General features: G+C 35.8%; 1 protein-coding gene across 2 annotated transcripts in view; it reads right to left on the bottom strand.

Moving 5' to 3' along the window:
• Nucleotides 1-14,107, bottom strand: part of LOC121432027 (putative uncharacterized protein DDB_G0271606) — a 70,741-nt gene that overhangs the window by 26,812 nt on the left and 29,822 nt on the right. Inside the window, exons 1-3 of one of the 2 annotated variants that reach the window (XM_041629842.1) lie at nt 7,928-8,033; nt 6,150-6,287; nt 4,501-4,599 (exon numbers count right to left, since the gene is read on the bottom strand). In XM_041629842.1, the coding sequence (XP_041485776.1) occupies nt 4,501-4,599; nt 6,150-6,287; nt 7,928-7,939 (249 nt within the window). In that variant the 5' untranslated portion in view covers nt 7,940-8,033. Of the gene's footprint in view, nt 1-4,500; nt 4,600-6,149; nt 6,288-7,927; nt 8,128-14,107 lie in introns of those variants that run through there. The other variant, XM_041629843.1, reaches the window with a different exon arrangement.

Here is a 14,107-nt window from a genome sequence, read left to right on the forward strand (position 1 = left end):
TATGCTTATCTATATCTGGTTATAACTGATGAGAGAGAGAGAGAGTGGGGGGGGGGGGAGCATTGAAAATTAGTAATTTCTGAATGGGGATAATTTTGTATTACACTTTGCACTCTAGCAATAGCCAGTTAGGAATTTATGCAGGTTTATTTCTGCCACTAGCTAGGGATATCTATCCATTCTTGCACTTGACAACAAAACCAGGTTTGCAAAAATACGAATGGCTGAATATGCTGAAAAGGTTCAAAGAATTATGAAATGAACTGTACAACCAAAATATTGGCTTAAACAGTATCCTGTTCTCTCTCTCATCTGTTCTTGTTCCCTCCATCATTCTCTCCTTCTCTTTCTCCCCATCCCCCTCTTTCTCTCCTCTTGTTTTGTTTCCAACTCACTTTGAAGATTCTCTCATTTGAATCTGTTTCTTATCATCTAATATTTCCAATTTCCAGACACCTCTCATTATCCATCAAATAATCCCCCAGACAATTCGTACCGACAAAGGAAGTTGCAAATTGGCAATCAAAGGAACGGAGGATCTGCATGTGATCTAGAAGTCATGTGCCATTCTTATATTAATCTCCAATCAAAAATTTAATAGTTGGTACTGTCGGATAATTATAGCAATTGCATGTCCCACGCAACATATTTGTATTCCTTAATAACCGAATAAACAAATCCTTGTAATCATTCCCATGTACTATGTCTACATGAATATTCATTGAAGAGAAATCTTAATCCAATAAATATGTTGTGGTGGGTTTTAGGTATCAGACAATTATAATCACTGCATGCCTCTCGCGACATATTTGTATTCTCTGATTATCAATTACACAAGTCCTTGCCATTAATCCTACTTCCATTGACTGAAGAGGAAAAGACACACATAAACATGAAAATGTTTTGGTTAGTTTAGTGTATCAAACAATTATCATCATCCCATGCTTCTTCAGACATAATTTTATATATAATTACCAATTAAAATGAATCATGGCAATCATTCCAATTTCCAGTGACCTATTCACTGAACAAAGACCTATATCATGCATAAAAGTTCTCCAAATTTAATGTATCCCTATTATCACTTTATGCCTCTTGTGACATATTTGTATTCTCTAATATCCAATTAAACAAAATCCTTGTTGGTGAAATTACAATGAATACTTCATCAAAAAAACAAATCTAAATCCAATGTTACTCCAAGTTTAATGTATCAGACAATTGAAATCATTGCACGATTCTCGCAGCATATTTGTATTCGCTAATAACCAATTAAACAAATCCTTGTTGTTAGTGCAATTTTCAGTGACAACATGAATTGCAAAGGAATCTAATTCCAACATGGATGTTAGTGTAAGTTTAATGTGTCAGACAATTTTAATCATCACATGCTTCCTGCAGCATATTTATATCATCTAATAAAATAACCAATTAAAACATACCGCGCAATACATTCAGAAAGAATCTAAACCTAATGTAGGTGTTATTATAAGTTCAATATATCAGACAATTATAATCATTGCAAGCTTCTCGCAGCATATTTACATTCTCTAATAACCAATTAAACAAATCCTCACCATTATTCCTATTTCCAGTGACTCATAGACATCCATCACTGTCATATCTATTTTTATTCTGGGGAACCTTGCTTCTGTAACCGTTTCAACTGCGGCGCATCTCCTCCTCAAGCTCCTGTGGCGCTGTACGGAAGTCTCGTTAATTCAGTTGGCCCAAGTCTCGCCATCGCCACAGGAAAAGATACAAAATGTCTGAAAGCGCTTCATAGCCAGCAATACCCCCCCCCTCCCACTGTCTGATATCAAAGTTAGGTCCCTTTAAAACATAAATCCAAGCCATCCAATCAATGTTTTTACAAAAACATTGGGGAATGCCAGGAATGTTGCTGTATACAGGATTTCTGCTAAAAGACGCATCCTAGGATTTTTGTAAGGAACTCGACAGTAAATGTCAGAGTCCCATCTAATTCCGCAAACGTCTTTGCACTTTTTTGTCAGAAACAAATCACAAGGTATGCAGGACAGCTCCTTTGAAAGAACCCAAGAGCAATTACAGTAGGATTCGAAGGCACTATACTGAAGTGAAATATTACAAATGTCAGTAGAAGTATTAAAAGACCATTGCTTTACTAATAAACCTCAACTGCGATGAAATGCTATCAAAATGTACTGAAAAGGTACATCCGTATATCTGTAAAGCACTTACACACGTTGTTCCGAAGTATTAAACCCTATGTAAAAGCAGAATATTATTGTCATTATCATTATTATCATTAAAAGGTGCATGGTAAATTTAATGTATTGCAAATCAAATTAAAATCGTTCTACAAAGTTTTATACAAAATTATCCCCTGTCTGAACAATCCCTGTACTTTCTGTTTATGACTTCGAGTCTAAATTAAACTTCATCAATTTTAAAGGTTCTACATGAAATTATCCCTCGTCTGAACAACCCCTACCTTATTTGACATTACCTTCCTGTTTATGAGTTCTATTCCATTGACAAGTAGAGGGAAACGGCCAGGACAGAATGACAGACGAGCGAAGGTTTTCGGATAACAACTTGGACAGTGTCCCCATGGATTGACAGAGAGGATTGGAAAAGAGAATGAAGGCTCCGAAAAAAAGACAAAGTGGAAAATAGGAAAGGGATTGCTCCAATAGTCCCTTTCCTGTCAAAACACGTTGGTTTTCATATCTTCCTGATAGCAATTTTAGGTAATACTGAGTATATAGACCTGCTTATGAGCAGCAAACATGTTTTTTTTTGTGTGTGTGATTTTGTTGCTAAAGCTACTTGTACATGTAGCTCCAAGGCAGAAGTTAATGAGGAGGGAAAAGAAAAGCAGTTAAAGTGAGGTTTTCATATCTTCAAGATGAAAATACTGAGCATATAGATCTGTTTTGGAAGCAAAGTGGGAATTTTTACTAAAGGAAGCTTCAAGGCATAAATTGAGGAGGGAAAAGGAAATGCAGATGAATTGAGGTATGAATGCAAGAAAGATAAATGTAGGCGAACCCCACTGAAAAGTGAACATATTTAAAGTATTTCAGTTTTAGATTTAGATATTTAATTGTGAATCCAGGTGATAAAATATTACATTCGACAAGGTCCGTTTCTCTGGGCTTGACAAACATTGGAGTGTTGTTGTCTACATTCAACACTCGACATGAAGGAGTGCATTTTGTGGTAAGGTTCACTATCTATTGAGCACAACTGTACACAGAGAGAAATATACTTCATGTAGGAATAGACGATGATGAAACTTGCAAATAGTATTTTGAAATATTACTTGAAACTACAAAGAAAATATTTTAAACTTCTATAGATATGGATGAAGAAGGAGGTATGTTCCATAAGACTTCCAGGGCCCCATTGCATTATGGTAACTTTGCCATCCAATGGTAACTGCCACTGAATCCTTGCATTTTGATTGGTTGTTGAGCATTGTTACCAATGGATGGCAAAGATACCATGATAGTGACTTTTATGCAACAGAGCCCTGGGGCCCCATTTCACAAAGTCTTGTTATAATAGTAATGAATGAATAATTTCTATAACAAATGTATCATCAGCCAATCAGATTGAAGGAATGCAGTAGCTTTTAACTGGTATTGCAAATGTGTTATTGTAACAAGTTTTTATGAAATGGGGCCCCTGGTCCTTCATGGGTGACAGGTTTCATGGGGAGTGGATTATTGAAAATTCACTGGCCCCCAACTTTGTGAAAAGCAACGGGTATACCTGTAATAGATTCTTCGCTGGGGATAAGCAAACTCAATGTACAGCAAGAAATTCTTTGGCCAAGCCCGATTAGCCACGGGGAAACTGTCAGGCCAGGTAAAGTCAGATACATAAAACACAGTTACGGTACCATAAGGACATTTCTAGTGGCATTACAAGCCTGCTGGTTATAAATCTAGTTCTACTCTAGGTGATTTATATCTGAATGGTGTCGAATCCCCTATGAAAAGTGAAGAATATGTGCCCTTGAGACCACTGGCAAAACTACCCTGTATAAAATGATTATATTACTAAATGAAAATACAAATGAAATAGATGAGCACGCATCTATTCAATGCTTCCTACTCCTTATTTGCCAGTTCCTTAATTGATCATTGTATTTGTAGGGGAGACCGGGGTTAGTTGGAACATGGGGTAAGTTGAAACATTGTACTTTTCTTAAATGCCTGTAAAATAAATTTATGCAATACTGCCCTCAATTTATTGCAATAATGATTCAACACTGTTGTATTATTAATAGCAATAAATTGATGGCAGTATTGCATAAATTTATTTTACAGGCTTTAAAGAAAATTACAATGTTTCAACTTACCCCATGTTCCAACTAACCCTGGTCTCCCCTACTTTTCTCTCTGTTTTCATTCTTTCACTGCGCCTAGGGCATTCTACAGAGTAGATTTGGTACATTACAAATCCCATCTATTATCATTTTATCTCCTTAATCAAGTAAATACTTACAGTAAATGTGACATCACTCTGGACTCCTCTGTTCTCTCTCTGCATACCCTCACTCTGCGATGCTGCTTCACGTGTTTGGACAGGTACCTTTGAATCCAACTAGAAAACAATATTTGGAAAGATATTTGGAGATTGAATATTGAGAATGAAAACCTTCTATAGATATGAATGAAGATTAGATATTTTGAGTGAATATTTTTAGAATAAAAAAATTTTGAGAATGAACATTTTGAGAATGAATATTTTGAGAATACATATTTTGAGAATAAATATCTTGAGAATGTTTATATTGAGAATGTATATATTGAGGATGAATATTTTGAGGATTATTTTGGGAATGAATATTTGAGAATGAATACTTTGAGAATGTATGTATTGAGAATGAATATATTGAGATTTTGAGAATGAACATTTTGAGAATGAATAACTTTGGGAATGATTATTTTGTATTTTGAGAATGAATATTTTGAGGATGAATATGTTGAGGATGATATGTTGAGAATGAATATTTTGATGACAAATATTTTGAAAAGGAATTTTGAGGGTGAGAATTTTCAAAAGCCTTAGTGGCCTTTGAACTTGATTGATGAACCCCAATAACTGTGCCTTCTATCGCTGATTTGGGTCCACTGGATCCTTAATCTTGATTGACAGGTGGGTAACGTTACCATGGTAGATACAATAATAACATAATGATTGAATATTGATTCATGTTGCCATAGTATACAATTAATGTAAAGTTTCAAAAGAAAACATTCTTTTTCAATAGAACATGTTCTATTCCATGAAAATTCATTATAACATAGCCTACAAAAACATACTATAGGCATTACTAGCCGATGACTGGGCTATGTTACACATGATTTGGCTATTTCTTTGTTTTTAATTACATTATTTATTATGAATTTGTTTACTTCAGGCTACCCTATCTCACAAATTCAGATCCATGCTTGGACTGATTACAATGATTGCCATTTTGCGAAGGGATTTGTTATTTTCCGTTCTAATCCCCCCATGTGTAATCAAACACAGTCTAATGTTATTAGCTCTGCACCACACAGTCGGCCATAGTAACCATGAGAAATCATTTTTAGCTTTCTTGTAAACATTTAAGTTTTATATAATGACATTGACCAAAACCCTAGTACAAGAGTGAAAAAAAAGACTTGAAAGTGAGCCTTTTTGACAGCATTACTTCTATACTTAAACACAGCAAGAAATTATAAATAGGGACTGTTTTCCTCGCATCAATTTAATCTATTTCTCAACATATTTAGTAATGGGTCTAAAAGCTCGTTTTATTTATATACAATCTACTGACCTTTTCTTATTCTCATTACATTCACTTTCATAATCTGTGGATTTTCTTCTATTCTTTTATCAACTCTTACTTTCCATTGTACTTCCTATACTTGTTTTTACACTCTCCTTTTTACACCTATTTGTAGAGCTTTATATTTCTTAAATACCATCTTAAAATTTTGTTTTTATTATTTCCTTTCTTCCCCTATATTTTCCCCTTCTTTCCTTTCATCTTTTTGTGGCCCTTTAATTTCTCTAACAAGATTTTTTTTAAATGAGCTTTTTGTTTATCATGCACTTGTTAGATTAGTTAAAGAGACATATGTGAACACTCCCATTCCGCATACCTGTACATAGTCAGTCTGAGTCTCTCCTTCCTGTACAGGTATCTGTTCACATTGGGTCATGTTATCCATGGTCTCTAAGCCAGGTTCTCTCTCAGCATCAGGCTGGCAAACTGCAAGCATTTCTTGAAGAGCTTTCGGCTATGAAATTTAAAAAAATCACAAAAATACATTTACAATCAAATCTTTATGACTTTGAAATTTCTGTTCATGGAAAAGGGTATGTAACAATCAGCGATGCCACTCAGGATTGATAAAAAAATTGAAAATCATCTAGAATGACCACTTTCCTATATGAAAAAAATGTCTGATATTCTGAACAAACAGATGACATTCATGGTTCTCTGAGAAAATTGCGCCAATATTTTCATGTGCTGTTAAATTCATGGTCAATTGGAAATTTAAGAAAATAGCAGCATATAAAGTAATCTAATGAGAAAATAAGCAACGCAAAAATGGGAAAAAATATGAGAAAATCCATCAATCCTCTAAAAAGTTTACATGATGTCATCTTATAAACAGCAAAAAAATATCCCCTGAAAGTACATTGTAAACAAAAATACAGTCACTGAACATTTGTTGTCTACTGTTTTGATCCATACTTCCCATCGAATATATCTCTTCTTCCTGTCATTTGAAACAAGTCTCAGTCATGAAAAAACATGATATTCATTCACAAGCTTTGTCACGTTTAAAGGGACACTGATAAAATCGGTTACATAAAGAAAAGAAAGAAATACACAAAAGAAGAATGAAATCAAGAAAAAAGGAGAAATGTATCACTGAAGGTTTGGGCAAAGTCTGTCAAACATAATATTTGATTTTGTTTGGGATGCCTTCATTTCATTAAATTATCAACTGCTTTTTCAAATATAAAATCTAGTATAGTGTACTGTATATCAAATTTTGATGTTTCTCGGAATGAACCATCAGAAAGAAACTGTCCTTTGGCACAACCAAGTACATGTAAGTTCAGCAAAATCAAAAGCGGAAAATTTAAATCATCATTCTTTTAGTGTTTTCTTGTGTAATTCTTACCTACCACTTATCTTATTCTAATTCTTATCCACTTTGGGTACCACACACTAACTGTCCTTAATAAACACAAAATTAATTCAAAAAATTAGTAAATGTGTAAAGCCGTTTATCCCAATCAACTTGATTTCAAATGGGATTCATGATAATTGCTGAATGGGAGGATTGGCAATAGAGATTTTAGACATTTTCTAGTATCTTTAGCTTATAACACTGAATCTGAAAAAAATCACTAGTGTCAAAGAGAAGAAAACACCACTGGCTTATCCTTTAACTGGTAGGATCAAAACTGATACCTAACTTGTTTATTGATTGAATGACAACCATTAATAAACACAGAAGTTGCAGAAACAGGTCTCAATGTGTCCAAACATGAATATCCTCCTTTTGCTTTGGCAAGGTTTAAAACTTTATTGGCAAGTGACAGATTCAACAAACTCTGTGGTCATTGGAATTTTAGACCTGCAAATGGGGAGGGCTGGCCCCAGAATTGCGCTGCAAGCACTGTAGTTAATTCTGGTATAAAGGCAGCCGGGGACCTGCTTCATAAAACTTGTTATAAAACATTTTAAATGTACTGAAATCATTCAAATTGATATTGGCTGATAGTAAGCTTGTAATAGAAATTGTGCATTTGTTATTATAAAAAATCTTTATCAAACGGTCCATGGCTTAAGAGAATAGTTTACAGGCAAATCAAAGAAAAAAAGAAGATCTGCCCACAAGACACTCTAAAAGCAACCTACATCTTGAAGCATCCTGCTGAGTTTGCCAAGGGGCTGTCTTCATGCTGCTCAAGTCCTGCACCATCTGTCTGTAGGTACTGGCTTCCACCAAGATGGTGTCCCTACCAACGGCTGGACTGGACCCGTGGTTCCTTAAGTTACCCCTGGGGGAGTTGGTGCTGTAAGGTCCATAGCTCTGGCCTGTGGAATGATGACGATGTCTTAAAGAATAAAAGAGAGAGAGAGATTAGTACAGTTGTATCCTTGTGGTGATGAGGAATGAAGAGGCTGTTCTCACTACATTCCTAAAACTAGTTTAGTGGAAACTAGTTTAACGCATAGTGAGAACGGTCAAAGCGGTCTTGGAAGCGATCTTCCAAACCAGTTTGGAAAACCACCTTGCGATGTAGTTTTCAAGATCACTTTGCCTCGTTAAACTGGTTTAAGCGTAAGTGAGGACACAACCGTTCTTCATGAAGCGATCTTCGCCCATTTTGAGCGTGCTACTCCACATGACAGGTGTAGAATGCCTATGCTGCGGTTTCAAATTTCGCGCGAAACGTGTCACCCAATTGAGAGCATTTCCATAGCAACAAGAGCGCTTTACGTGAAGTGATTTTTAAAACCACTTTCATGTGATCAAGTGGGAATGCTAGCAAAGCGATCTTCCTAAGTGGTTTCCTGAATCGGTTTCCAGTAAACTAGTTTTAGAAAGCATAATGAAAATGGCCTCTTAATTTCTTGCAGCTTGACAAGATACAGTGTTCCTATTGTTAACAAGGAGTCAGCACCACTGAAGTTTTTTGGACAATATCAATGTCTCCAGGGACAATTCGAAGACATATAGTACACTTGGGATATCTAAATCCTAAGTGCAGACAGTAAGTGAATTGTCTCTTGCAGCCTAATCAGACTCATGTTCACAAGGTTACCACTGAGTCAACACCACTGAAATCTGTTGGATGATGTCATTGTCTCCAAGGACAATTTAAAAGGGAAAGATATCAGTCAAGTTGGGTCTCTGGCTGCATGGTATGAGAAGTCTTTATATCGTAAGAGACAACAGTATGTTCACTTTCAGCCTGGCCAAGTAATCCTTAGAGGACACCAGTCCCAATGACAGAGTTGACATCACCAGAAGTCTGTTGGATGCTGTTCTATAGGCAGCTTTAATACTAAAGGCAAGTTCGCAGAGATCTTTCATACCTGAATCTCACAAGATGCTCTCAATATCTCTTGCTCAAATCTTATCATAGACAAAATAATAATAATGCACAGCATTTATGATGCGCCATCTATCTAAGTTAACTATTCCGAGGCGCAGAGTGATTGAGGGATTACAGGGGGGGAGGGGGAATTACATTAAGATATTTAACAAAAGTAAGAAGAAAACAGAAAGGATTTTAAATACTTTTTAAATGCTTCAAGCGATTCAATTGTTCGGATCCTTAGTGGAAGAGCATTCCAGAGAGATGGAGCTGAAGAGGCAAATGCCAAAAAATGGGTTATACAGAAAAGCCAAGACCCACAGTGCCTTTAGGTATTTCTTCATAAGTTTGTGCCTTTGTCTTTCAGTAAGGATCCTGCTATAAGCCTAAAAGGCACTATGCGTCTATTTCTTGGTAATGAAAGTCCGCTTGCTGGATTCCCACATAAAGGACCCAACTCTGTGTTCTGACAAGGTACATTAAACCAGGATTGCTCCTGAAAGGCACATCCTCCAGACATTACATAATGGACAGACATTAGTCCAGTTGAGTCCCTTGATTCAGAAGAACCAGATCACCTTTAGTGGAGCGTTGTGGCCCAGTGGATTAGTATCCGGACTTTGAAACATGGGTTTGAATCCCAGCCATGGCGTAATTTCCTTCGGCAAGAAATTTATTCACATTGTGCCGCACTCGACCCAGGTGAGGTGAATGGGTTCCTGGTACAAAGAAATTCCTTGAAAGCTCGAGCACCTGATCAAGGTAGCCATGCTAAAACCGGGGTCATAATAATAGCACGGCCCGCTGGGAGAGCAGATTTCAGAACTGAAGTGGCTACCATGGGTAAATATGTCGTTATTAAATTATTATTCCTATGACCAAGGGCCCACTGTAGAAAGACTTGCATTTGAATGCAACTAAAAAATCATACTCGAGTTTTACTTCAGCAAGTTCAGTGCTTCCGATCTGTTGATAAATCCAGTTGCAATTGATTCTGGAAATTCGTTTGATTGCAACTCTGTCAACAACTGGAACTAGAAATGTGATGTTAGATAGTTTGGGTTTACCTTTCACCAAACAAGAATGATAATTGATGTTCCATCTCTCAAAAAACAAAGCAAAGCAACTGTTTCAGTATCAGATCAATCCTCTTCTTTCCCAAAATGTAGTAAGGCTATTTCTTGAAGCTTGGTAAGTTAGTTGACTTGTGCATCCTTTGGGTTTGGCAGTATCAGATAGTATATATGCCATTAAAAAGATTTTTTGAGCTACGCTTGATCTATTCACTATGTGTTGACAGCTTCACGGAATGTCAAAGCAAAAACTGCAACTGTACAGCATTATCCACAACAGTTCATGAACATGTCTTCCATTCATTCACCACAACAAATGGTAATCTAGTGCAAGATTATCTGTTTCTGTGGTTGGCATACTTTCAGTTTTACCGCTTCAAAGACCAGTTGTACATTAACATCACGCAATGGAAAACAACAAACTGCAAACATAAAATGATTTTCTGGTGTGGTTTCGATGTGAATCCCTTGTAATCGAACACAAGCACACGGACATGACGGTATCTAACTCATAATCATTAACTATCACAAATGTGAATCTCTCTCTCTCTCTTTACACAAAAGAAGAGAAAATGCAAAATGAGAAGGGAAGTTAATTAGGTGAGATATAAAGAGAAAGGTAATTTAAGGATTTTCAGGAAAAGGGAACGATGACCAAGAAAAAATTGAAAAAGGTGAAGAAAATGACAATGCAATGGAAGAACCACTAACCAAAACAATAAGTCTGGTATATAATGAGCATCTCTTTGTTTCTTTGCTTAAAGGTCAAGTCTACCCCAGTAAAATATTGATTTGAAATTTTGAATACATATAGAGAAAAATCAAACTAGCATAACACTGAAAATTTCATCAAAATGGGTTGTAAAATAAGAAAGTTATGGCATTTTAAAGTTTCGCTTATTTTTCACAAAACAGTGATATGCACAACTCTGTGACATGCAAATGAGTCAGTCGATGATGTCCATCACTCACTATTTCTTTTTGTATTTTTTATTGTTTGAATTATACAATATTTCACTTTTTACAGATTTGACCATAGGGACCGACTTGACTGAATCATTTGGTATTAAACAATGCTAATTGCACATGTTCAGGGAGGAATTGATCACTGTTTCACTTGACAATGAGGAGAAACTTAGGATATTTCATATTTCATATAATAAAATACTAAATAAATAGTGAGTAGATGACATCATCAGTCTCCTCATTTGCATACCAACCAGGATGTACATATAACTGTTTTGTGAAATTAAGCAAAACTTTAAAATGCCATAACTTTCTTATTTTACATCCGATTTTGATGAAATTTTCAGTGTTATGCTTGTTGGATTTTTTACTCAAATCAATTTTTTATTGGGGTGGACTTGTCCTTTAAGTATACATCTGCATATGTGTATCGGGGGGGGGACATGAATTATATTTTGATGGGGGTGTGCCTCACAAAACCCTGAAATGGGGGGGGGGTTCTAAGGAATTGACTATAAGGGTAAAATAAGAGGTCTTAGGAACTATAAATACCAGGCAGTGTGAAGGGGGGGGGAGGAGGGGATCGTCAAAGCAGCACATCCCCATACCAAGACAAGTTTAATTCACTGATATAATCCAGTTTTAATTAATATCTTTAAAAGTCTATTGCCAAATTGTTGGTCCAACAATTTTTAGGCAGTGCCTTTAGAAACAAATTCCAATACCAGACCTTAATGTGAGCTTTTAATGAATACATGCATGTATAAATGCAAAATGTTGTCTTTTATCTCACGTCATTCTGATTTTTCTCACGATCGATCGGGACCATTCATTCAACCAAAGAAATCATTGCCATGCACAATTTAAAGCTCAACAGTCTGGAAAGAAAATTGGCCCCCTACTAAGAAGGCAACGGCCTCATTTACAATTATCCACTTGGCTCTAATTGATACATAAATGTGATAAATGTTAGTTAGGAATATATCAAATGTTATGTGTAGTAATTTTATTCTTTGGCAGACGTGCCAATTGTTTTTAGTTGGATCTGTGACAAAATGCACCAGAGAAAAAACTTACACAGGGACTATGTGCCCTTTCGCCCCTAATATGCAAAAAAAAAGCCTCAGGTGAGAAATTAATTAAGGAATCCCTGAAAACCCCTTTTACTGCACTGTTTAGGATATAGGCAGTCAGTTGTGAAATGTAGCCAACAGAAATTTAAAACTTTTTTTTTGCCTGAAATGCATGTACCATCAAGTTGAAGCATTCCATAACACACATACACGGAAACATGGACGTTATCCAAGAGCATTGTTTGACAACCACTCCCAATATTTTTAAGACCCTTTGACAATTAAACATTGGTAAATTACTGCAACGAAGGTGCATTGCATAACAAATCTGATACACTTATCAAGCAAAAAATATTGCTTTCAGCATATAGAACTGTACACATCAGTATTATTCAGTGTAGTTACAAAATTATTACACAAATGAATTATTAGTAGCAAGATATAAATGAATGTACACAGATGCCAGATGGACATTCCTTTTTTCTGAGTAGACAAGAGAATACACTGTACCTCATACAGACTGCCAGATGCACTATTAAGTGAATGTTATTCTATGGTTATTTACTGTACATGTATGAATCATTATGAATCATTAGATTTTGCATACATTGATTAATACATGTATGGCATGATATGGACCTCTGTAAATGTATTTGAAGATGTCCTTGAAGATTTAATCAATCATGAATGTTTAATTGAGAATAATATTAAGCACTAACTAGGAACACACAAAAATATTTAGTACAAAAACAAAATTAACAATAAGTTATGTCATCACAACCAAAAGGAATATTCATCAGAACAGAATAGCCTATATGGAAAACTGAAAAGTTGGAAACTCACAAAAAATTTACATGAACACTAACACTAACACTTAAGTGACTAACACCAAACGCATGCAAGTGTGGTTAAAATGCTGAGATTTATACATGTACCTGTCGGTGTAAATATTTAATCCATTGAGCTGTTCCTCAGAGTAGTAAAAGTGTCTTATCCCGGTTTGATAGTACATCGCAAGCATGTTCTCACTAGCCACACACGTATGTTTCAACTAATAAAAAATGTTATTCTATAGCTCTCATCTACATTAGTCCAAGATAGAATGAATGGAGCGTTTGCGATTATCACTTACGATTCAACGTCTGCGTCGGGCCGTTTCTCTTTTCTCACGACAAATTTTAACATTTGATAACAGCGGATGCGAAAACGCAAATATTTGAACAGGTTCACGGTAATAGAGACAAGCACCTGGCTTCCTATGGAACAAGTTCACACAAAATTATGTGTATCCGCCAATCCAGATCAATCCCATTAAAGGTCTAATAATTCCAGTTCTAGGGTTTAACAAGACCTGGAACTCCTGATCAAGTATAGATCTAACCCATGACTGCAACTGTATGATTGCTCGCTACTGCTTTCATATCATACAAGGTAAGCAAACAGTATTTCAGTAGATAAATGTCATGCTTGTTTTAGCAAGTCAAACAAAGCATATGAAAAGAAGGAACACACCAAAAAAAGTCCCAGCCGGTGCTAGTTCCACGTCATCCAATTCAACACAACACACAGGATATGAACTATATAACATGCACAGTCAGGTTTGAAAAAGAACAATTCCAAAAGCGATATGATAACAAACTGTCAGATATCACCAAGCCTGCCAAGGTTCCTGTCAAATAATACACTGATACTCCCATTGCCATGTACTTTTATGATCCCCCTCTATAATTGGGGGAAAACTACACCATTTCCACGGAAACATTGCGGTTTGCTGTCCAATCGAGAGATGAGGGGGAAGGGGTCAACAACATTGATGTATAAAAATCTAATGTTTCAATAGAATACATGTATTTAAGCTGGTATCATTTATCAATTAGCATT

Source organism: Lytechinus variegatus, chromosome 18 (genome assembly GCF_018143015.1).
Source record: "Lytechinus variegatus isolate NC3 chromosome 18, Lvar_3.0, whole genome shotgun sequence".
NCBI classification, from domain to species: domain Eukaryota; kingdom Metazoa; phylum Echinodermata; class Echinoidea; order Temnopleuroida; family Toxopneustidae; genus Lytechinus; species Lytechinus variegatus.